At 41.4% G+C, this 24,257-nt stretch overlaps 1 protein-coding gene across 4 annotated transcripts in view; it reads left to right on the forward strand.

The window, feature by feature from the left end:
• The window catches only part of SNTG2 (syntrophin gamma 2), a 217,800-nt gene that overhangs the window by 99,576 nt on the left and 93,967 nt on the right, over window positions 1-24,257 (forward strand). For 3 of the 4 annotated variants that reach the window (XM_081857158.1, XM_081857160.1, XM_081857159.1), the window contains exons 3-6: window positions 430-486; window positions 591-648; window positions 14,420-14,463; window positions 14,573-14,614. In XM_081857158.1, the coding sequence (XP_081713284.1) occupies window positions 430-486; window positions 591-648; window positions 14,420-14,463; window positions 14,573-14,614 (201 nt within the window). The remainder of the gene's footprint in view (window positions 1-429; window positions 487-590; window positions 649-14,419; window positions 14,464-14,572; window positions 14,615-24,257) is intronic. The other variant, XM_081857161.1, reaches the window with a different exon arrangement.

Raw genomic sequence — 24,257 nt, forward strand, 5'->3', positions numbered from 1 at the left:
AGTAAACCACATAAAATTCAATGGGACGTGCTTTAGAGTTGACAAGCATAGTTTTCTGCGGTCAGTGGCTCCAACGGCACAAGTTCCTGTTCATGTCTGTGAACAGTGGAATAGTCTGAGCAACCGGTTGAAAATCATGAAAGTCCTGTTTGCATATATCTGGATTGCATTTGTCATAGAAAATTGTGCAACTCAAGGTACAAACTGGTGCAAAAGATTTAATTTCCCCCTTCAGTAAATGAAGAAAAAAGCCCATCTTTTGTGCTAGTGATAGTGTTATGAATTAAATATCATATTATTTTATGGAATGTAGTCTTTCAGCTTTCTAGAATATGAGAAGAGAGAGTAGGTGAGATAGCACAAATTCGATATGCACGCATCTAATATTGTATTTTCACCTAAATTTATTTTTTCTACCATTTTTTAAAGCACAGAACTGTTAAACTTCGTAGACAACCAGTTGGTGGCTTGGGCTTAAGTATAAAGGTATGCATAATTCTTTCTTCTCTTCTCTTTTTTGATACGTAGTGCAAAAAAAGTGAAGGCGATGAGCAGCTAAAACTCTTCTTCTTGTCACTTATCTCTTTCAGGGTGGTGCTGAGCACAAAGTGCCTGTCGTCATATCAAAAATATTTAAAGATCAAGCAGGTAAAGCAAATGTGTACTTGCTTATGGGAGATTTTGATATTAAATGCAGTAATTAAATGTGGATTCACTGGTGCAAATTCAATGTGGACGCAGAAAAATGTCCTGTTTTTATATTCAACCTAAATTTAAAAGTTTTGTTTGCTTCATTTTCATTTATAGTGGTTCCCTGCAAGATGAATGCCTCGCAAGACGGAAAACTCGCTAGACGAAAGAGTTTTCCGTTTTGGAGGTGCTTTGCAAAATGAATTTCCTATGGGCTTGCTTCGCAAGACGAAAATGTCTTGCGAGTTCCTGCGGGTTTTTTCCCCTCCCCCCCCTTTTCTAAGCTGCTAAGCCGCTTATCCGCTTATCCGATAAGCCGATAAGCCGCTAAAAGCCGCTAAACCGCTAATAGCGCTAATCCGCTAAGCCGTCAATGGGCTTGCTTCGCAAGATGAAAAAACCGCTAGATGAAGAGACTCGCGGAACGGATTCTTTTCGTCTTGCGAGGCACCACTGTATTTGAATTGCATTAGTTTTGTTTTTGATCCTTTATTCATTTACTAATTTTTGTTTTTTCTATTGATTTCAATGGGATACTTGGTCTTCTGCCTGTAACTTTGCTGTTTTCTGTCAACACTGGCATTATCGGGCATTCTACACTATTAGAAAGCACCTTTCCAAGTTTGGACAGACTGGACAGAGGGTCCCAATTGTATAAGCAATTATGAAAGAGCAACATCCTATAATTGCCCCATTGCTTTCATTGGGTGATCCCAGCTCCAGTTCACCTGCTTGCAGTGTTTGTGACTATTAGCATCACTGTTTCAGGCATTCTACTCCCTCTCCAAACACATTTGCCATTTATTTTTTAAAGAGAATTCACACCTCTAGCGCAAATGAAATTCATTGTGAGTCACAGTAGTATATCTCAGGGGATTCTCTGAAGATTTGGTGGCCATGCTTTACATCTCTGTGTACTATTTCAGCTTCCAAAAATGTGCAATCATGACAAAGTAGGAATCTGAGCAATTCTCAGAGAGAATTTTCGCTCTTGTTGTGTTTGTATATTCCTGCATGAACCTCGACTCCATTTAGGGGTCTGTGGAATCATGTTAAGAAACAGTTGTTAGCAATCTTGGAAAGGAGGTATTATTTACTATTAGTCCATACTTATATAGAAAAGAATTAGGGAAAATATTGTGGTAAACTTCCAATAGTTTGGAAAGTGGGATAACACAGCAATGAGGCACAGACCTTGAAAGAGATACAGTACATGGAAAATGAAAATCAAGCAATGCTTCAGGGTATCAACATTAGACACGGGTACATGAGTAAACTTACATATAAGTTATTTAAATAAATAAATCCCAAGTAGCCTATTATTGTGAAGTTGTCTGTCTAGAGAGGAACATAGTCTTGTGAGAATAATCCTATAAAAGAAATAACTGTTACTCAAAGCAAATACATTACACTGACAGAATAATGTGATGCGTTGACGTCCATACTATGGTGGTAGGGAACACTTCTCAGTAAAGCTATACTGTCTAGGACAGTGATGGCCAAACTTGGCCCTCCAGCTGTTTTGGGACTACAATCACCACCATCCCTGACCACTGGTCTTGTTAGCTAGGGATGATGGGAGTTGTAGTCCCAAAACATCTGGAGGGCCAAGTTTGGCCATCACTGGTCTAGGACAATCTTTGCTTCTCCCCGCCCCCATCTTCTAAGCAGCTTAAATTTTCTAGAAATTGTAATGCAACTGTCTTATTTTTGGAGAATTTGAAAGCAGAATGAATGAATGAATGAATATGGGACTAGAGTATATGCCTCATGTATATTGTGATAAAGGACCATATTTTGCATGTGACCATAAAACTGTGTTCATGCACATTTGTGTCTAGGGCACTCATGTTTTCAGGTTAAAGAAGGGCTATACCTGGACCTCCATGCCCAGGTGTTGCATTGTTGTACTAGATCTGCCTGATCTCTGGTGCTACATCAGTTTGCTAGTTCTCTGCTCTGGTGACTTCTAGTTCTCTGCAAGACAAACCTTTCTCATGAGCTACTTGCAGGGGAATACATGCAATAGGAACTGAACAGGGTTCCAGACCTGTAATGGTTCTAGGGGTTGCTCGTGCGTAAAATCGGCGCCACACCTGGCTGGGTTGCCTGAGTGAACCCTTTCTGTCCAGACAGCCACTCACTCATGGCTGTTTCAATCGCTGGCAGAATCCGTCAGTGGGCGCTTCTTGAACTTCTTCCAGCAAAGAAGCTCTTTGACGCCTAGTCTCCGCCTACTCTCCCTGCACGGAAGCCTTCTGCGCAGGGAGGGTGTGGGCAGCGGAGGACCCGTGCTCTCCCCGCTGGTCTCCAGCGAAGTCATGGAGCCACCTCACCGATTCCCCCATCTGCCCCCCTTCTCCGCTAGTGTTACGCTGATTTCCTTCCCCAGAAGATGGGCTGCTTCTTTCCCTCCCGGGACGCTCTCCGGAATCCCTCTGGAGCCCTCCCTCTCCCTCTGGCTCCGATGGCAGTTCCCTGACAAGACCATACAAAGTTACTAGCAAGCCTGTTCCTGAGGCAGGCCGAGGCAGCCTTTGGTGGCAGAATCCAAGGGGCACCTTCCTGCAGGCATGCCCCAACTCCCGCTGCAATGTCTTCTGGGTTCTGGTGAGATCTCACGAGAACCCCACAAAAATGTGGGGCTCTCACAATATCTCATCAGAACCCACATCCTTGCAACCTTGGCAAGTGAGGCTTTGGCAGGGGTGGGCAATGCACAGCACATGCATACGGCGGCAGCTTCCCATTTTGCCTCAGACACCTTAGACAAACTCTTGGCTTAGTGTATTAAAGGAGAGCATAGATATGCTTGGGTGCAATGGAAACCTAGTGGAATGGAGAAAAACAGTGAGACATCCCGTGTTAGGATATTTCCGTTCCTCCTTAAAAGGGGAACAGGCTGTTGTGTGTCATATGCCTGTGTACATCCTGTTCACTGGGAGTTTCCGTTTTGTATATAGCTTTTGTTCTGGCTGTTTTCCTCGACATGGATGCAAGCAGTCATGTTTTTCCTTTGTTCTGACCAACATTGAATAAAGCTGTATATATGCTCTCCTTGGTGAATCTTCCGTTGTGGAGAATGCTGAAAAGGATGTGCACGAGTCTTGGAATGTGTCTGAGGCTTGTGTTGCTAAATGACTGATGCTGTTCCAACGGGAGACTGGAGGACGTCCGGGGACGATGTGTAGGCCTGCATGATGGCCTCTGTCTCCCTGGCAGTATCCCAACATCCTGATGCTACAAGATGGACAGGGAAGGATTTGCTGGGGAGATGTTGCTCTGTACATCAAAGAGAGGCATCGAGCCCAATTGACTACAGGTATATCCTTCTTGTGGGCTTCCCATGCACATCCGCTTGGCCACTAGAAGCAGGATGCTGGACTAGATGGGAATTGCTCTGATCTAGCAGGTTCTTGTGATCTTAAGTTTTATGGTGCTGCGATGTGGTTCTAGTTGAATTATGGTTACGATTGTGTTGCATGAAATTTTGTACATTGCCTTGAAAGGCCAGTTCCACCTCGTAAAGCAGTATATAGATTGGTTAATAGACAAATAAATGCCAATTTTTTTCTCCCCACACCATCATGTTTTGCAACTTCTGGAACTAGTTTCCTACTCTTGTTACCTCCCTTTTTCGGTGTGTCCAGTATTATTTTATTTTGTTCTACCCCATTTTCCATAAGGAGGTTGAGAGATGCTTATCAAAGCTGGCCAGCACTTAAACTGGCTCTATTTCTGTGTTCTGCGCCCTTTTAAAACAAATAGAAAATATTGTTTCTATTTTCAAATTCTGTCTGTGATTAAGGGTACACTTTGCACAGTTGCTTCAATCAGCAGTTCTTATTGTGCATTCTCAGAAACCAGAGGTAGCAAAATCCAGCATGGAGGGAAAATCTGGCACCACACTTTTAAAACCACATAGAACTTAAGCAGCTTGGAGAGAAGAGTCCTTTGGGAAGGTTGGAAGCTTCATAGTACTGTGTTCACAGTGCAATTGTTGGGGCCTGCCCTATACAAGACTGTTGAAGGGTTCAGGATTAGCAGAACTCCTATCTTCTACAGCAGGGATAGGAAATCCATCACTCCTCCAGCTCCCACCAGGCCCAGATGCCTGGCTAGTGGCTGGGATGATAAGAATTGTAGTCCAACAACATATGGAGGCTCACAGGTTTCCCATTGTGCTCTTCAGCTTCTCCAAAGAAGTACTCTGTAGGTTTTTCTCTGTTCCCACTTCCTTTTGTCTAGGTTTGAAGAAGTTGCCCAGTTCAGCAATCCACATTTCAAAAATGCACAGGATAGGGGAGTGGGGTGGGGGAAAGCAATCACCGCAGTTTCTCCAGTTCCATACCCCTGAACTGCCTTCATGATATCAGGACTTCCCATTTTTGGGTGCCATGATCTCTACACGGCACCCAAAAATGTGCAAAATCACAGAGCCCCCAAACATGTGAGATCAATGAATTCTGTGCTCTCATGCAGTCGATGTCACTCACACGAGAGCACAACCAGGAAGATACACATCCCAGTTTTCGGTCCCAAAATGTTGAAACGTATGTAGATTCACTAAATATTTCATTTTGCTTTTAATACAGGGTTCCAGTTTAGATTCCCTTGGACATTAACTCATCACAAAACAAAAGTTTAACAGAATAAAAGTAGTACAAGGTAACATAAATATAAATTAACCCAAACACAAATAAAGCTTCAACATGAATCTTAAATGCTGATTTGCTTGCAACATGCCCCCTTTACACAAATATTAAAATAAAATGAATGTGAAACCTAAGTGAACAAAAGCATAATTTTAATACAACCTCCACAGAGATACTGTCTTGTACATGGCATAAAAATAGCATGTGAGGGAGGAAAAAATGAATGTGTTTCACCCCCTCAGTAAATGAGCTAGGTGGAAAAGAAGGAAGAAGAATGCTTATACTGTAAGCTGACAGCGAAATGTAATAATGGAGCAGTAAAATGAAAGTGCATGTTCTAGAGAAAAGTTGTTTTAAAAAAGAAACTGGAGGCGTCTGGATAGCCTACCCAAACCACCCCTGAAAATGAATGGGGAAAGTCACAGCAACATGTTGAAGGCAACTTTTTATGTGGCTAAAGCCTGGTTGTTTCATTTTCCTAGTTATGTATGTGTACACACATACACACAACTATTGGACAGGCTGCAGAAATGCTTTTCCAAGCCACGCAGTCACAGAATATTGACACCATTGTGATGATGCTCTTTTGCCCACTATCCAATTTCTGTAGAAGTTGCAGGCTTGCAACGTTCTAAACCTTTGCAGTTCCACTGTGCCCTTATCTGATACAGCAGTCAGACAAGCAACAAAAACAATATGAAATGAATTCTGTTGATACTGAGTGGTGAATATAGTTCACTAAACTATGCCAGAGGCTATTTGTTGCAATGGGCAGCCCCCCCCCACACACCCTGGGAATCCATTGAACATGCTGTCTTTTAGCAGAGCAATTTCTACTGAATGCCAAAATGGACAGACAGACAGACAGACAGACAGACAGACAGACAGACAGACAGACAGATGATAGATGATAGATGATAGATGATAGATAGATATTAAAACTGATATATTCAGTTTAATGGGGGGGATGTCACACTCATGAAACACTAGTGCTGAATTCTTATTTACTCACTGTGGTCCTGGTCTTTGTGGGATTCCGTGATCAGAGTAAGTCAATGAATGAAGACTGCTTTAAATTTGAAATGCATTTCTTTATTTTAAACATTTTAAAATGCATTTATGCATGGTGTAGCAGTACGAGAATGAGCGTACCCTGTTTGCCTGTGTCTGGACATCATGGCATGTTGCTATCCTGTGGGGTTATTGTCAAGGAGAGGGTGAGATTCAAGGGGGTAGTGTGATGGCTTGTGAATGCTCTCCGCAAGAAATGCCTCTGCTCACTCAGAGATACATATATACAGTCTTTACTTTACATATGTACAAGCAGCACGTTACAATCATGCATCCGAATCCTCCGGCTCAGATTCTGGGAGTGCCTTATGCCCGCCCCTTCTCCAACAGAAAAGGCGTGGAATTTTATGTGATGTCTCTGTCCCCTCCTCTTTAACATTCTCCTTTCCTTAGCAGACAGAACAGGCATTGTTTCACTGACTGTGCCAGAAATTCCTGTGCGGTGTTGAGGCTCTGGTCCAACATCTGTGAGCTGTCCCTCCTCCTGGCTTTCCCTTCTTTCCTCCACCACCACTTCCTGCCCCCCTTCCTCTGCCTGTCTCTGCTCCTCCCCTTCATTCTCCAGCAATACCATGACAGGTAGATCAATAATTGGAAGAGAAACGGAATACAAGCCCCAGCTAGAATAATGGGTTATTTGTAATGTTAAAGGGTACAACTTCAAGGAGCAGTTAATGGGTTATTCATACTGTTTCCAACAAGGATATTTGGGGTCAACTTACATATGTATCCATAACATAAAAGACAAGCAGGCATCATCTGATATTTGAGGGGGGAATTTATAAACTTGGCAACTGCTAATGTCGATTTGGCCCAGTGCATTTCTCTTATGACAGTGGTGGCCAAATTTGGCCCTCCAGCTGTTTTTGGACTACAATTTCCATAATCCCTGACCACTGGTCTTGCTAGCTAGGGATGATGGGAGTTGTAGTCCAAAAACAGCTGGAGGGCCAAGTTTGGCCACCACTGTCTGATGAAATCCTATCTAATGAAAGAAGATAGCCTTTTTAATGGTTCACATGGGAAATTCTCAACAGGTGGGCTTCTCAGCTGTAATCACTTTGGCAAGTCTTCAAGATTGTAGATCCCCACATTGTGGCCCAAGCCATTTTTGGCATGTCACAACCACAAATCGGAAAGCCCTGATAAAATGCACTGGGGCAAACAAAATTCCCTCCCCTCCAATAAACTTGTGGCAGCTCTACTTTACAAATCAGGTGTTAGGATTACATTTTATCGTACAAGGAAAAAGTGTTGTTGTTTTCCTTTGTGCGCTGCACGAAATATCCCTGTGATTAGAAACGATTTTGCATCTAAGATATCAAGGGCAAAATGTGGAGCCACAAAAATAACTGCAGGAAAATTAATGAGTTGATAGTACCGGTTAATAATAAATCATGTTTTTCTTCATTTCGTCTTGAGCTGCGTAGCTCAGTAGGAAACATCCCTTCCATTACCTGTGCACATTCAGTTCTGCCCTTTTGTTTTCGCGTATCTCCTTCCCACTGTCTTGAAACAAGAAATAATAAGATCTCTCGTTGGCCTCCACTGCCATCCTTTGAATAGAAAGATTGAATACGCCAGTCTGCCTCTCTTTTATTTCCTTATAAAACTTTAAATATTCATTACTTCTGTGGATTCAGTGCCACATTATTCAGTTCACTAAGCCTTTTACCTGTGGTATTAATCATGTCCATGTTGGTACTATCCTCCCTGTTCTCAGATATTAGAATGCATTTTAGTTGCTTGAGATGAAGTTTTCTTTCTTTGCCCAAAGTAGTGGATTTAGTATTTCGTTGAAGTAATGGAAGTAAGAAACCTTTTAAAAAAATAAATAAAAGGTCCACTTCCTTGAATTGTTATGGTTAAAAACAACAACACAGAGTTGACTTTTTTTTCCTTGTAAAGCGAAAGTAGCATAAAACCATAGTTTGACATAAGAGAATTCTAAAAAGCTTTACATTTTGCATAGAGTTTATGGAGTCATGTCAGCTGACTGTTGCTGCCAGCAGCTTTTCTTGAGATAAATCTCTGTGCCACTTTAAAAGAGAAGCAATATAACACATGGGTGTTCTTAGCATGGAGTATGGCTTTACAAAAATGGTATTAATAGACAGTCTCCATTTTAGTTCTTGGTGTTTATCTGTTGCATCCTGCGTTTTGTAAGCAATGAAAGAATATGTGTGCAAGGCTACTGTTTGTTAAATACAGAGAGCCAGCGTGGTGTAGTGGTTAAGAGCAGTGGACTCGTAATCTGGTGAACCGGGTTCATGTCTCCGCTCCTCCACATGCAGCTGCTGGGTGACCTTGGGCCAGTCACACTTCTCTGAAGTCTCTCAGCCTCACTCACCTCGCAGAGTGTTTGTTGTGGGGGAGGAAGGGAAAGGAGAACATTAGCCGCTTTGAGACTCCTTCGAGTACTGATAAAGCGGGATATCAAATCCAAACTCTTCTTCTTCTACAGATCTACTTATGAAGAAAGTAGAACTTTGTAATTTATATGTTATCGCCTTAGGGTTCATTATGCTGTTACAGAATAACTTAGCAGGTCTTAGCCTGGCCAGTGGCAGGATGGAAGAACAGCATATAAACCGCTCTGAGCTTTCCCAAAGGAAGAGGGAAATCTATGTGTAATAAACAGTGTATTGTTCCAGGAGCCTCTAAATCATTTATGAGCTTCATTTCACACTTCGGTGTTGTCAAAGTTTATTAAGTTGGAAGACTTAAAACTGTAATCCTTTCCCCACTTTCCCCTTCAGTGCTGTTTTAAGTTAATATTGCGGGTATTGCAAATTCATACTATTGTTTCTTTATCGCCACTATAGCAAGCTTATGTTTGAGCACCACACCAATATAATAACCATGATGCGGTAAATAAAGTCTATGGAGCTGTGTTTTGATTGATGTGCCATCTGGGGGGGAAACAGAATGCAGCTACAAGATAAAATACGTTTAAGATAAAATGATCAGATTGGCAGCATGAGTTTTTCCATTATCCAGAGGTAGCAAGAAATCACAGGAGAAGCATCATCCTATTAATCCATGATAGCTTCAGCAGCAGAAACAGCTCTGTCTTCCTGGCAGGCAAACTTTAGTTTTTAGTCTAACTTGAAAAGCCAAAATTTGGATGAGATGCCATGTAAGGCAATGGCTGTGTATTGCTCATGTAGTGGATTTGGGGGGTGACCATGTACCTGTGTTGCAGAAGTACTCTTCTGCGGTTGCTTCTGAGCTGCAGCAGGTACAGTGAACAAGCACTAGGTAACCATTAGAGAGTTGGATCTGTGTTCCAGTTATGGATCTTAATGTTCAGACTTCTAAGCTCCCAGTACGTTTCCGAGCACAATTCAAAGTGTTGAAAGCCCTAAACGGCCTCGGCCCAGTATACCTGAAGGAGTGTCTCCACCCCCATCATTCTGCCCGGGTGCTGAGGTCCAGCGCCGAGGGCCTTCTGGCAGTTCCCTCATTGCGAGAAGCAAAGCTACAGGGAAGGAGGCAGTAGAGGTGCCCGCCCTGTGGAACGCCCTCCCATCAGATGTCAAAGAGATAAACAACTACCTGACATTCAGAAGACATCTGAAGGCAGCCCTGTTCGGGGAAGTTTTTAATGTGTGATATTTTAATGTATTTTTAATCTTTGTTGGAAGCTGCCCAGAGTGGCTGTACAAATAAATTATTATTATTATTATTATTATTATTATTATTATTATTATTATTAGCTCTGGTGATTGCAAGGTGGCTTTTAAGACTAAGACGAGCCCTACATGGTTCTGCACATTCAGTCATACTGAAGTAAATCAACTTGTATGTTTAGAACAGTCACAAGCTGCAAGGATGGCAGCATTGGGATGAACCATTATTGGCATGCATGCTGATCTCTCTGGTGCAAGCTATTCCATGGGCCATTTTGGACAATGCAATCCCAACTCTACCAGCCAAAGTTAAGTGCTTTGAAGGGAAAAGACTTAAGTACTGAGAGCCAGCATGGTGTAGCAGTTAAGAGTGGTGGACTCGTAATCTGGTGAACCGGGTTCGCGTCCCTGCTCCTCCACATGCAGCTCCTGGGTGACCTTGGGCCAGTCACACTTCTCTGAAGTCTCTCAGCCTCACTCACCTCGCAGAGTGTTTGTTGTGGGGGAGGAAGGGAAAGGAGAATGTTAGCCGCTTTGAGACTCCTTAAGGGGAGTGAAAGGCAGGATATCAAGTCCAAACTCCTCCTCTTCCTCCTCCCCCTCCTCCTCTTCTTCTTCTTCTTCTTCTTCTTCTTCTTCTTCTTCTTCTTCTGTGGGAAAAGACTTAAGGCCTGATCCTATGCAGAGGTAAGTGCATTTATTGAAATCAATGAGTTCATGCACACCTGCATAGGATCCAGCTATTAGCAGCATCTGATTTTTCCTGTTGGAAAATTGGAACTAAAAGTGCTTGACCTTTGGTTATATCTTCTGGCTGAAATACTGCTCAGCTCCACTCATTGAGAATCAGTTGCTGAAGTATTGCAAGAACTTCATATAAATACAAGGGAGTTGTTTCCTGGTTGAGCTACTTTGCACATAACCCTAAGCCAAACCATGACTTAGCACAAGCATCCAGACTCCAGGAGAGGAGACTTTGGCCACTGAACTGCTGGGAGCTAAGCCATGGTTTGCCAGAAGAGCAATGCTGAAGGGGAAAGACCAGTGTATGACCACTGCCTGTCAAATTGAGAGTACTGCATTAGATAGACCAGCTTAATGTACAGTGTCTATGCAAACGGTATTCCGAAAGCAAAAGAAAAGAGCAAATTCTGGTAAGCACACATTAGAGTTTACTCATAACATTTCCAAAATTCTCATACTGCTTTCTTTTTGCGCTGTTGATCGGATTTTGTTTTCTTTACCATCTGTCATGCCTACATATAGTAATTTCTTGGAATGCAGTAGAACCAAAGAACTAAGCATATTGCCATGCTTTAAAATATAGCAGTGTGAAACAAAATGAGAGAAAAATATAACCTTACCAAGAGGACTACATTAGACTTTAGGAACACTCTGTATTCTTTCAGTATGGCAGACATACAGTTTTTGAAAGATGTTTTGATTCAGTTTGAAAAGCCTCTGTATTCCTAATAGCACACATTTAGCACAAAAGAGTGGTAACTGTGCTTTCCTAGGGTACAATTTATGAAAAGGCAGTTTGGACTTTACTGTAGGACACTCAGTTGTATTCATTTTGCTGTGAAAGACGTTTTTTTAAAAGATTAAAAAAAGCCTTACTCATGTTGTTTGGGTTACGGTTTTTTGTGTTGTGCTTTTGTTTACCCAATAACAGAAATAACCATAATTTCAGCCCTCTAGTATGTATCTGAGCCATTTTTCAAACTTTCAGAAAACCATATTTCTAGACCACTTTATTCCATGTCTCACTTTTCTTGATATAGAAAACCAGAATAAAAGCACCATTATGTAGCAATCTTTTTTTTTTTTTTTTTTTTTTTTTTTTTTTTGTAGTGGGAGCTAATCACAAACTCCTGCCAATCAAACTGTACAGAATGTACTTGTTTTCCTCAAAAGAAAAGGAACAACTCATCAATGCGCGGTCACGTACATCTTAAATAAGGGATTTTTTTTTCAAGTTCTTCTCATACACCATGGAATACATCCTGGGCTTAGGAAAATTCCTGTAAGAGAATAATTCTCTTGCCATTATAAAGCAACATCAGAGCCTTCAACAGTGGCATATTCTGTAAAGTAGAGAATTTTGTTAAAAATAGAGAAAGTGGGACATGCTCTCAGCCATGAGATTTGAGTGGTATACCTAGCTCATGTTTTTGGGATGCATCAGTCTGGTTGCCAGTAGCATAGCATGGGCAGGGCCACAGGGGCAGTTTGCCCTGAGCACAAAATCCTTAGGGGTGCCAAAATTTCAAAAGGAAAACAAATAGCATAGTAAAAAATATAGATAGATGATAGATAGATAGATAGATAGATAGAGAGAGAGAGAGAGAGAGATGATAGATAGATAGATAGATAGATGATAGATAGATAGATAGATAGATATAGATAGATGATAGATGATAGATAGATAGATAGATAGATAGATAGATAGATAGATGATAGATAGATAGATAGATAGATAGATAGATAGATAGATAGATAGATGATAGATACTTTAGAAAGATACCCATTCCTAACCAATCTCCTGTCCCACTCTGCCATGTTCGATGCTCATGGGGTGCCATGGCTGTCACTTGGGTAGGTTGTTGAACTCTTGCTCCTTTGATCCAGTGTATCAGCGGTGCTGAGGATACTCGCTTTGCTGCAGGTGCTGGCAACCCACGCTACACCACTGCTGGTTGTAGTAATTCTCAAATGACTTCAGTGCTTTGTTCCAGTTGTGGGGATGGGATATTGCCATCATCAAAACATAAGAAATAGCACAGGACTACCTAGTCCAGCATCTTGTTTCACACAGTGGCCATACAGATACCTTTCTGGGAAGTCCACAAACAGGAAATGGGGACAATAGCCCTCTCTGACTGTGGATGCCTGGCAACTGGTATTCAGATGCATTGTGCCTCTGTTCCTGGAGACAGTATAGTCATCATGCTTAGCAGCCATTCATAGACTCTTCCTCATTAATTTGCATAAATACACTTCTGGAGCTATCTGTGTCAATCCTTTCATCTGCCTATCACCTGCTGGGAAGGAGAGCAAATGATGGTTCACTGGAAATGAATCATGTACTGGAGTTCTCCCATATGATTTCTATATTCGCATATTTAACAAAGCAGAATGGTAAGATACCACCAGGAAACAACTTCCACTCTGTTGGTGGTAAATCTGAATGGGGACGTATTTTCTTCCCACTCCTGCTCGACACTTGAAAGGGTCTCACAAGCTCGGAGCCCCGGATCTGCTAAGTTCCCCAGAGCACCAAATTTCCTAGGGGGAAATGCATTGGGTCTCTGGAGTTGTGGGCCTGCAGTTTCCCAAGGGCACCTGATGTTAGTATGGAAATCAGATTTCCTTGGGGTTTCTGGTGACTTGAACGTTGCCATGGCAGCATTTGATCCCAGTGACAAGCAGAAGCATGGAGAAAGAGAGAGAGAGAGATCCCGCCTACCATGTCTGCTGCTGCTATGACAGCCATTACAGCAGGAAGTGCCAGGGAAGAAGGTTTGGAGACTTACAGGGTGTTGGTAATTACATGAACATCCAGATTTTTGAAAGGAGGAGGGAGTCAGTCCAGAGTGAACCATCACTGTTGACTTGTAGGAAAACTGAGGGCAGCAGCACATCTCTGAACTAGACCGTAGACCTTGATTTATGCCACTTTTAACTATTTCCTTTTTCTAATTAGAGCAACGTTCTAGGAAGCCATTGAAAATATGAGTGAAAAACAACAGTGCTATGATGTGAAACAAGGCTTAAAAAAACGTGTTTCTTAGAATAGGAGAGTCTGTATGCTGCTTTAGTTATGCATGCAGCTGGCAAGGTGACATTCACATTAATTTCGTGTTGCAGAAACTTCGCAAATTACTGGTTGAAATAATATATTGGGTTACTCTATTCAGTGAAGTGGATTCAAAGTTCACACTAAATTGCTTTATTAAATTCTTTGTGCAACCTCCTTGATTAAAGCAGCCTCTGCACATCTTTTCAGGAGGAAAGAACAAGGGAGGCAGAATTCCTATTTTACTGTCCTACCAAAGCTAATGAAAAATGTGAATTATATTTCCTCCATAATTTAATGAAATCCATCATTAGTGGGAAGTGACATTTGTGTTCCATATTAAATAATCTTTTGTGACTGGAAATCAGCCCTCTTAATTTCCTTAGAATTGCTACCAATCTATTTAGCTTTGCTGGGTGATTGCTATGCTGCTGGCATTTTTACAAGAGAGGCAGTTGTAGAAGTGACTTGTACAATAACCCTGCTTAAGACAAACTGCTGCAAGAAATATGTCCTTATTGTAAGTCTCTCAATTAATGTGTGGTTTTTCTTTTCTTCAAATAACTCTACAGCGGACCAGTCAGGAATGTTATTTATAGGAGATGCAGTAATACAGGTCAGTTTACTCTACACAACTGCTTCAAAAGTATGCTACTATTTTGATGCTTGTATAACATTCTGATATTAATCCGATATTTCAAATAACCATTTTGTGACATTTTTAGGTTAATGGCATAAACGTAGAAGGTGCCACCCATGAAGAAGTGGTAAGTTCTGCTCCTTAGATTGTTTCTTTACCACTGTTTCCTGTATGTTACTTAGGATGTTAATGTTGCTGTGTTGCCAGTGTACAGTTCTCAGCGCACTTTTTAAAGGTACGTAGCCATTTATTTATTTAATTGAATTTATATACCACCCTATACCCGTAGGTTTCAGGGTGGTTCACAGGATAAAATCAGAATACCTCGGGTTACAAACACCTTGAGTGACAAACACTTCGGGTTACAGACTCCGCTAACCCGGAAGTAGTACCTTGGGTTAAGAACTTTGCCTCAGAATGAGAACAGAAATCGCGCGGCGGTGGCGCAGTGGCAGCAGGAGGCCCCATTAGCTAAAGTGGTACCTCAGGTTAAGAACAGACCTCTGGAATGAATTAAGTTTGTAACCAGAGGTGCCACTGTATAAAACCACAAAGCACATAATCAAAAGAAAAACAACAACAACCCAATAACACACAAACACCAAACACATTTTAAAAGGGCATAGGATGTCAATCAAATCAACCAAAGACCTGGCTAAAGAGGAACGTTTTTACCTAGCACCTAAAGGTCTATAATGAAGGTGCCAGGCGAACCTCCCTGGGGAGAGCATTCCACAGACAAGGACCCACTGCAGAAAAGGCCCATTCTCGTGTTGCCACCGCCTGGACCTCTCTTGGAGGAAGCACATGAAGAAGGGCCTCAGAAAGTGATCTCAGGGTCTGGGTAGATTCATATGGAAAGAGGCGGTCCTTGAGGTATTGTGGTCCTGAGCTGTTGGCATATTTCTTCACATGGATGAAGTCTATACACACACACACACACACACACACACACACACACACATTTATATATTTGTGCTGGCTATTCTGTTCACATGTGAGACCTCTACTCTCCCTCCCCTCCATCATGGAAATTAGGTAAGGAAGGGAGGAAGACACTCCCATTAACGCCATTCAGTTGCCACACATACATAGAAAAGAAGGAGCGGGGAACCTGTAACTCCTAAGAAACTTGTAATGAAAAAACATAATCAGAACTAATCGTACAAATCATTGCTTAAATCACCCCATGTTTCTTTTCCTTTTCTGTTTTTCTTTTTTAAGACAATGGATCCACATTAGCTCATCCTGTCTAATTCATTAGCCAGTTTTGATATGCCTCTGCATCTACCAAGAAAGGTAGAACACAGAAAAGCAAAGTCTGAATTTGCAGTTAGTTGTGGCCACTTGAGAAATGGTGGATTAACTGAGGTTGGAGAAGGATATGTTGAAAAAATTGAATTTTAAACTGGGAACACACTTCTGTGTCATCTATCAGTCCCTCCAGTATATTAATTCATCTTAGATCTTAAGGTGCTTCTCTTGTTATTTTACCTGCATTATTTGCACTTAATACTGGTGTAGATTTACCATTGTCTATCTGGTACTTGGCTGCATCCCAAACTGCAAAGCATCATCACACTTTAGAACTTAATTGGTGGCTCAGCAACTAATTTTACACAGCCTGGAAGGCAAAATCCCCTCCAAGAAAAGAGGATTGAATTGAAAGCCTTTTGAACACTGCAGCACACATAACTAAATCCTTCAATCTGTTGCACTTCAATTTCTGCTAAACTCTTCATACCAATGCAAAGATCAAGAGATGCACCTGTTTGGGTGGACAACAAAACATTCCTCAGAAGTGAGGAGACCAGTGGGTTTCTCGTTCGGCTGAAGAAATCAAAGTGCAAGTCAGGTCAGGCAGCATGATGTAGCAAAATGCAATGCAAAGAAAAGACCATGTAAGCTGAAATAGGAAGGTAACACATAAAGCAAATCCAGCAATTTACAAAGCGAAGGCTTTGCCTCAGCAGAAGCAGAATGGCAGAGGACAGCTGTGGTTACTAGCAACTAAGGCTGTTTGCACAACTACCTGTTTATTGAGCATTTATTTTGATTTTTTGTGGGTAGGTTATTCTACCCTCCTTTTAAGGGTAGCGTACAATGTTCCATCAATCCAGATTTTTTGGGGGGTAGGGAACAGATATTTTGCTCTACAGTTGTGTAACATGAATTTTGCTCCCCAAATACTGATAGGCTGGAAGCGACCTAGGTCGCAAATAGTGGTCTCAGTTCACAACAGGTTGCTTGCTTGCTTTGAATTTCAACCCCTTGTAGTAAGGTGTAGTCGTTCTATCCTGAAAGAAAATTGGACACCACTCATGGGCACCCCAAATCAGAAATACAAAAAAATAATATGGTTTGTATTGTGAATTTGCCTAGCTCATGGTGCTCAGAAGCCACACAATAAAAAGTTCAATGTTATTTCCTTCATTTGTCTATAAAGTTCTTCTACAAGGATTATCCAGACGCATGAAATGGGCTTTTAATTTAATTTAATTGGTATCCATTCTGGACACCAATCTCACACAGACTTCTAAGGCTCGAAGGAGCTGTGGAGAGGGAAAGCCCAGGGATCTCATGTGCCTTGAAACTAAGAATCTGTGAAATATCAGGAAATGTTTAGTTTGCCATAGTTTCCTGTTTTATCCAAACTGTGAAACCATGATTATCAACTTTAGCACAAGCCATGCTATTAAATATGGTTTTAAACTGGTAACCATAGTTTCCTAGTAATGGCAAGCAGCAGCAGCAGCTACAGCAGCTATGGTTAACTAAAAGTTTTCTGGTTTAATTGTTCATGCTTCAAAATAGAGTGTAACAGGTTTGTTTGTGCAGGCAAGAACCTCAATCCTATCAGTGCCAAGATTAAGCTGAGATATGATTATCCAAATCAGCTCTGAAGCTTTTCCTAACCCTTTTTATGCATTCTATACCTATATTTATTTTACCTTTTAAGCTTAAAGTGGAAACAACATTTCTCTCTCTCTCAGTAGTTATAGTCTTGTTAAATGCAATTTACAGACTTCAAGAGCAACACATCCTGCTTGGAAAAGCCACACACTCATTTTAAAAAGTAAAAAAGTTCTGGGTATGTCTGCTCAAGCCTAAATCTCATCAAGAAATAGTCATTTGGCCAACATGACTAAGCCACTTCTGGCGAACCAGAGCAGCGCACGGAAACGCCATTTACCTTCCCGCCATAGCAGTACCTATTTATTTACTTGCACTTTAACGTGCTTTCAAACTGCTAGGTTGGCAGGAGCAGGGACCAAGCAACGGGAGCTCACCCCGTGACGGGGATTCGAACCGCCGACCTTCTGATCGGCAAGTCCTAGGCTCTGTGGTTTAACCCACAGTGTCACCCGCATCCCTTACATACTGTCTTAGGCAGTATTAATAGCATTTGATTGGGCCAGTCTGCTAGGTACCATTTCTATGCAATTTCTATGCAATTTCTCATTCAAGGAGCCGGCGTACAGCTTCTGGGTCATGTGGCCAGCATGACTAAGCCTCTTCTGGCAAACCAGAGCAGTGCACGGAAACGCCGTTTACCTTCCCGCTGGAGCGGTACCTATTTATCTACTTGCACTTTGTGCTTTCGAACTGCTAGGTTAGCAGGAGCAGGGTCTGAGCAACGGGAGCTCACCCCATTGTGGGGATTCGAACTGCCGACCTTCTGATTTGCAAGCCCTAGGCTCTGTGATTTAATCATCTTCAGGATATTTTAAATACTTATTTTTATCAATAATTTTAATGCTGCATTATATATTTTTGTAAACCACATAGAGGTTTACCACAATCAAGCGGTATATATGTTTTGTTATCAACAGAAGAAAGGGTTCCCCAGCCCTCATTTAATGCCAGTAACTAGTAAAATAATCATGTGTCTGAGGTAGGCTAATAGGACAAACACTTAGAGGTGCCCTTCTGGATCTCGTTTCCTCCCCTAAGCCTGAAAACAGTTTCTCTCAGACCTTAGAGTAGGCATCCCCAAACTCGGCCTTCCAGCTGTTTTAGGACTACAACTCCCATCATCCCTAGCTAACAGGACCAGTGGTCAGGGATGATGGGAATTGTAGTCCCAAAACAGCTGGAGGGCCGAGTTTGGGGATGCCTGCCTTAGAGGATCTTCTGTGAAGACTTATGCCTCACAGAGAACATCTTGTGAGGCTGAAGGGAAATGAGTGGCAGGCTGCCTTCAGGTCTTTGTCATACTTTCAGCAGCTGTGACTGTATATTTGCCGGCAGTATAAGAGCAATGCACACGTGGAACCTGCAGTATCCAGTGATTTAAAAGGTTTGGCATATGCGCCCTTCTTCCTGTCCTTTGATTCTTTTCATGAATGCCTAAGAGGCCTAGCCTATGTGTATTGAGGGATTCACTTCCACCATGACCTCTCCTTCTGCACCCTGCTTAGCCCCTCTACCTATTTTGCTAATGCAAGGAGCTGTGACCTAATTACATACTCTAGAGAAGTATAATGCTTCTCTCTGTTCACAATTGGATCACCGCTGAGCTTGTATGTCTGAAACAAATGTCACTGTTGAACCTATTCTTGTTACTTTGAACATCTCAAATACCATCCTGTTGTCTATTATAACAGCATTGTTTCATAAATATTTATTTTCGTGTTTTGGGTTCTGAACTTCAGTTATCAGTGCTCCTGATCTTACCTAATACAATTGCGCTCTTGCTTTTAGTGCACTCACTCTCCTATCCTAATTTTCACAGAATTGTGGAGGCTGTCATTATTTAAAATGCCAGAGTTGCATACCTTCCAACATTTCTCCAATGAAAATAGGGGTGTCCCATTCCATAATGATAATTTTACTATTTATACCCCACACATCGTATTGGGTTGCCCCAGCACTCTGGGCAGCTTCCAACATATATAAAACATAATTGAACATTAAACATTAAAAAAAATTCCCTGTACTGTACAGGATTGCCTTGAGATAACTCAGGGGTCAGATAACTCCATACCCTCCAACATTTATTCAATGAAAATAGGGACATCCTATGGAATAGCAAGATATTCTGGGATCAAATCTGAAACTGGGACAGCTTCTCTAAAGGGATGTCCCTGGAAAATAGGGACACTTGGAGGTTCTTGAGTTGTGCCTTCTAGTACATGGAAATCAGGAAACAAAACCTATTCCAAGTTTTAAATGAAATTTGCATTTGTCTATTGCAATTTCTTTCTGGTGGATTATCTGCCACTAGTATAGTATCTCTACAATGACAACCATTAATATTATTCTGAGAAGGGAAAATTACACCGCATGACGTTACATTGCAAAAAGGATTAAAGAAAATCCAATAAAAGCATTTTTTGCTTCAAATCACTTCACTTGACATGGTAAGAACTTAATAACTGAACAAAAGTCATGCCGAATTCATGATAATTTTGTCACATTATAAGAAGCTAAAATGATTATAGTGACTATTAGCAAGAATTTAATTTGAAACTTTATAGGCAATGTCCCTCTATTACCCAAGTGACTTCGATGATTTTTGTGAAAGGGGACCTAAGTTAGCAATTAATGTAAGGCCCATTCTTATTTTATCATCGTTAAACCAGTAAGAATGTGTGTGGTGTCATAGTATTGTGATAAACTGAGGCTTTGCAATGAAGGGAAAAAGCAGTTAGTGTAGACAGTAGAATACAACAGACAGAAGAACACTCCTGTCTTTATGCATATATTTAAGAAGGGCACAAAACCGTGTCTGTCCAAAACCTGTCCTAAATCGAGTTTTTCTTAACTATGTATTTTGAGGGGGAGCTCAGCACTTCTTCTTTCTTCTCTGTCCTATGCCTGTTAAGTTCCACTTAGCTTAATGGCAGCAAACCAATGGGGCTTCAAACCCACATGTGCTGTGAAAAAGCAGAAGACTCTTTGCTTTCATATACAGGGTTCATCGTTTTCCATATTTCCACTGGCTACATTGTAAGCACCGTTGAATTTCACTGAACACTGTCCTGAAAGATCCCCAAACTGCTTTTCAGAAGGTTCAAGGAGCTACAGCGAAAAGGTTAAAAACCTAATGGGTGGCTTTTTTTGTGGAGAACTGCCATAGTTCAGTGGTAGAGCACATGGTTTCCATACTGAAGGGTTCGATCCCGGAAATCATCAAGTAGGGCTACAAAATACCATTGTCTGAAAAGTCACGGAGAGTCACTGCCAGCCAGTGTAGCCAACCCCAGACTAAAGAGGCCAATGGTTTGACCTGGTAGATGCTTTCAGTGCACAAAGTCTGACATTTGCTCCTGTTAAAGACCATTCCTCAATAATCTGACTTTAATTGGGCCACTCATACTTTGGATTCAAATAATTATCCCCCCCCCCAAAAAAAAAATACCTTCTAAATGTGTCTGAACATTGAACCCATCATGCCTTTGATTATTTAGCTGGCACAGAGAGTCTTATGCAAAATATTATTTATTGCATTTATTTATTACATTTATATCCCATCTTTCCTTCAAGGAAATGGGAAGACTTCTCCTACCATTTTATCCTCACAGCAACCCTAAGAGGCTGAGGGGCAGTGACTGGCTCAAGGTCACCTAGCGAGCTTCAAGGCTGAGTAGGGATTTGAACTCTGGTCTCCCAAGCTCTCTAACCACTACATCACACTGGCTCTCAAAATCAGAATCGGAATTATTATTATTTGGGGGGTGGGGTGGAAATTAGGGAACAAATTATGTTCCTGCTGTCTTAACAATGTTCCATTGTCGTTTTCACTTCACAAGATTTAGTCAGTCTCTTGTGAGCTCAAATTAGCACAGTTCTCTCTTGCAAAAAAATTATTTGCTTCAGTGCTCATACAGAACCAACTGATCACAGTTTATCTAGCTGAAACTAGCAACATCTGTTATCGCTCTCAGGAGGAGGCTCTCCCCACTTCCCAAACCCCGGCAAATATTAATTTGTATCATAAGGCAATATTAACAAATATCCATTAACAACCGTCCATTTTATAGTATTCTTCCTGAAATCGACCAAGGCTTTATTTTACAGCTACATCTAACAGGTTAGCTTTGTCTGCACCCAGAGAACTGTTGGTTTGCTTCATAGCAGCTCAAGGAGCATTTGATCTTTAGGAAGCTAGTCAAAATCAATGCCCTATCCAAGCCCTTGCCGATAGGAAATGGCAACATTGCACCAGCTTTCCTTTGGTCCTGAAAGACCATTGTATGAGTGAAGGAAGGCAACATTGAAAGGACTGTCTACACCAGCCTTTCTCAACCTGTGGGTCCCCAGATGTTGTTGGACTACAACTCCCATCATCCCTAGCTAGCAAGGCCAGAGCTCAGGGATGATGGGAGTTGTAGTCCAACAACATCTGGGGGGGGGGACCCACAGGTTGAGAGCTGCTGGTCTACACCTTCATTCTTTCTCGTTTCTCAGCAGTACTATGCAGTACTTTAATACACTTGTGTCATGTTGGAATTAGGAAACATCAGGTCCAGTGGCTGCCTGCATATGAGAGGCTAGAGCTAGAGTTCTATTTTCGCCAGAGGCCACCCATCAAATTATGCCATATTATGACCTCATAATGGCAAGGCATTGGGATCTTTTACCCTGAACCTTTTAGTTGCTATATCTATATGAGGGATGGGGAATTGGTGGCTCTTCAGATGTTGCCGGACCAAAATTCCCATTATCCCTGACTGTGAGTCATGCTGGCTGGGCTGATGGGAGTCTGCTAAGGTATGAATTTATTATGTTGGTTGAAACCGCTTTTCATTTGCATTCTGATTTGATTCTCCTGTTGCTTCACCTATGCAGTTTCAGTTTTGAGTGCACTCCAGAAAATGAAAAACACTCAAGAGTGAATTGGGATGTTTGTAGATGTCCTTAGATTTAAAATGACACTTTACCATGGGGCTACCTCTGCTGAGTTTCACATCTTAACCGACTGGTAGTTAACAAGCAGTTGTTTCACCCCTCAAGGGTGAATTGCTATATGAACCAAGAAACATTTTACGTGAACTTGTCGTCAACTTTACACCAAAAGGATGGATACAGAACAGGTCTTGTACACAAAGGGGAAAATATGAACTTCTGCAGAATAAGCAAGCCCTATGCCCAAGACAAACACAGTGGAAGTTGAATACAGATCTGTATTGCTACAGGAAGGGAAAGTAGGCAGGAGTTTCAGCTTTGCTTGCTGTAGACTATTGCATTCTGTAAAATTAATAATACTGTACAGATTCAGGCTCAGTTGTATTAGCCACTGCATTCACCTGCAGGAGCCTTTTCAGCCATTCCTGATTCAGATGCTGCAGAGAAATAGAATTGGGTATCACCAGCATACTGATGACACCTCACTCTAAATTTCCCAGTGACTATGCCCAATAGCTTCATGTAGATTGTAAAGAGCCTGGGGGCCAAAAAAGCACTCATCCAGCACTACCTCCTGGAGATAAGATTGGAACCACTGTAGAACAGTTCCACCAATGTCAGTTGCCTGTAGATGGTCCGGGAAGATCCCATGGTCTCAAAAGCCAATGAGAGATCTAGCGAGAGCAACAGGATCACAATCCCCAATAAAAGAATATCCATCAGGGCAACCAAAGCAGATTCAGCACCAAACTGGTGATCTGTGCTGTGACTTCAAAGAACAGCAGAAGCAGCAACTGCTTCATCATAATCTAAGGCTGAAAGTGTGTGAGAAAAAGAAATTAGAAAGTCAGTTGTGAGACTGGGAGACAGTGGAGGTCACTTTGAGGCATGAACCATCCACAAAGACACTAAATCATCCACAGATAAAAATACCCACCGGCATTGGAACTTCTTCAGCAGAACATCCCCATTGTTTTAAGTCTTCTTTATTCCTGGATTTTTGCAATATACTCTGCAATTTTCATTTGTTGAAGTCTGGAGCTATAGTGACTAACAGTGAGATTTAGGACTTTTGCCATTGTAGCAGACCCTATCTATGGAGTGCTTTGTCCATGGAGACTTGCATAACACCATACCTGATGTCTTTTTAGTGCTTAGTGAAGGCCTTTTTAAACTTTAGCTGGACTTCCTAAAACTTCTAAGATATTTTAGACCTCTTAGATTTTGAGTCTGTATATTGTGTGCTATGTTGTGACTGCTTGTAATGCCTTTGATTCCAAATATTTTCCTAATTTTTGTATTGTTGTGCTTTTAATTTCTGCTTTGAAAGTTTTCAGACTAAATGGCAGGATACAAATACGTGAAATAAGCAAATGTAGCATAATAGACTTTTTCAGACCATATGGTTATACGAAGCAGGTGTGAACTAATGTATTTTTTTTTTCATTTCCGAAGATTGCTTCAGGGGTGTGTGTAGAAATATTTTCAGTGTTCAAATAACCCATTTAATAAATGCATACAAAATCTTTTTAGGGGCATGGGGAAGGGATTAAATCTGTCAACACTATTTGACTTTCTTTTCAATTGGGATAAAATAGAAGGGGGAAAAAACATCATACATATATATACTCCCCATGTATAGTCCTATTCATACAAATTTCTATATAATAGTATTTCTATAGCTGACTGAATAACAATACTACAATTAAGTGGATATTGGCATCCTGTAGAAGTTTTCCCAGCTGTGTTCAAGCTTCTTGCCCATGAACTATTTTTACATGGGGCAGCCAGCCAAGGGGTCTGGGCCTAATCAAAAGGATATTTCCCATGGAGTTAGCATTGTGCTGGAAGGGTAAAGAATTCCACCAGGCCCTGAGGATGTGATTGGGTCATTCAAACATTCTCATAGCTACAAAAGA

This window comes from Podarcis erhardii, assembly GCF_964252035.2.
Source record: "Podarcis erhardii genome assembly, chromosome: 3".
NCBI lineage: Eukaryota > Metazoa > Chordata > Lepidosauria > Squamata > Lacertidae > Podarcis > Podarcis erhardii.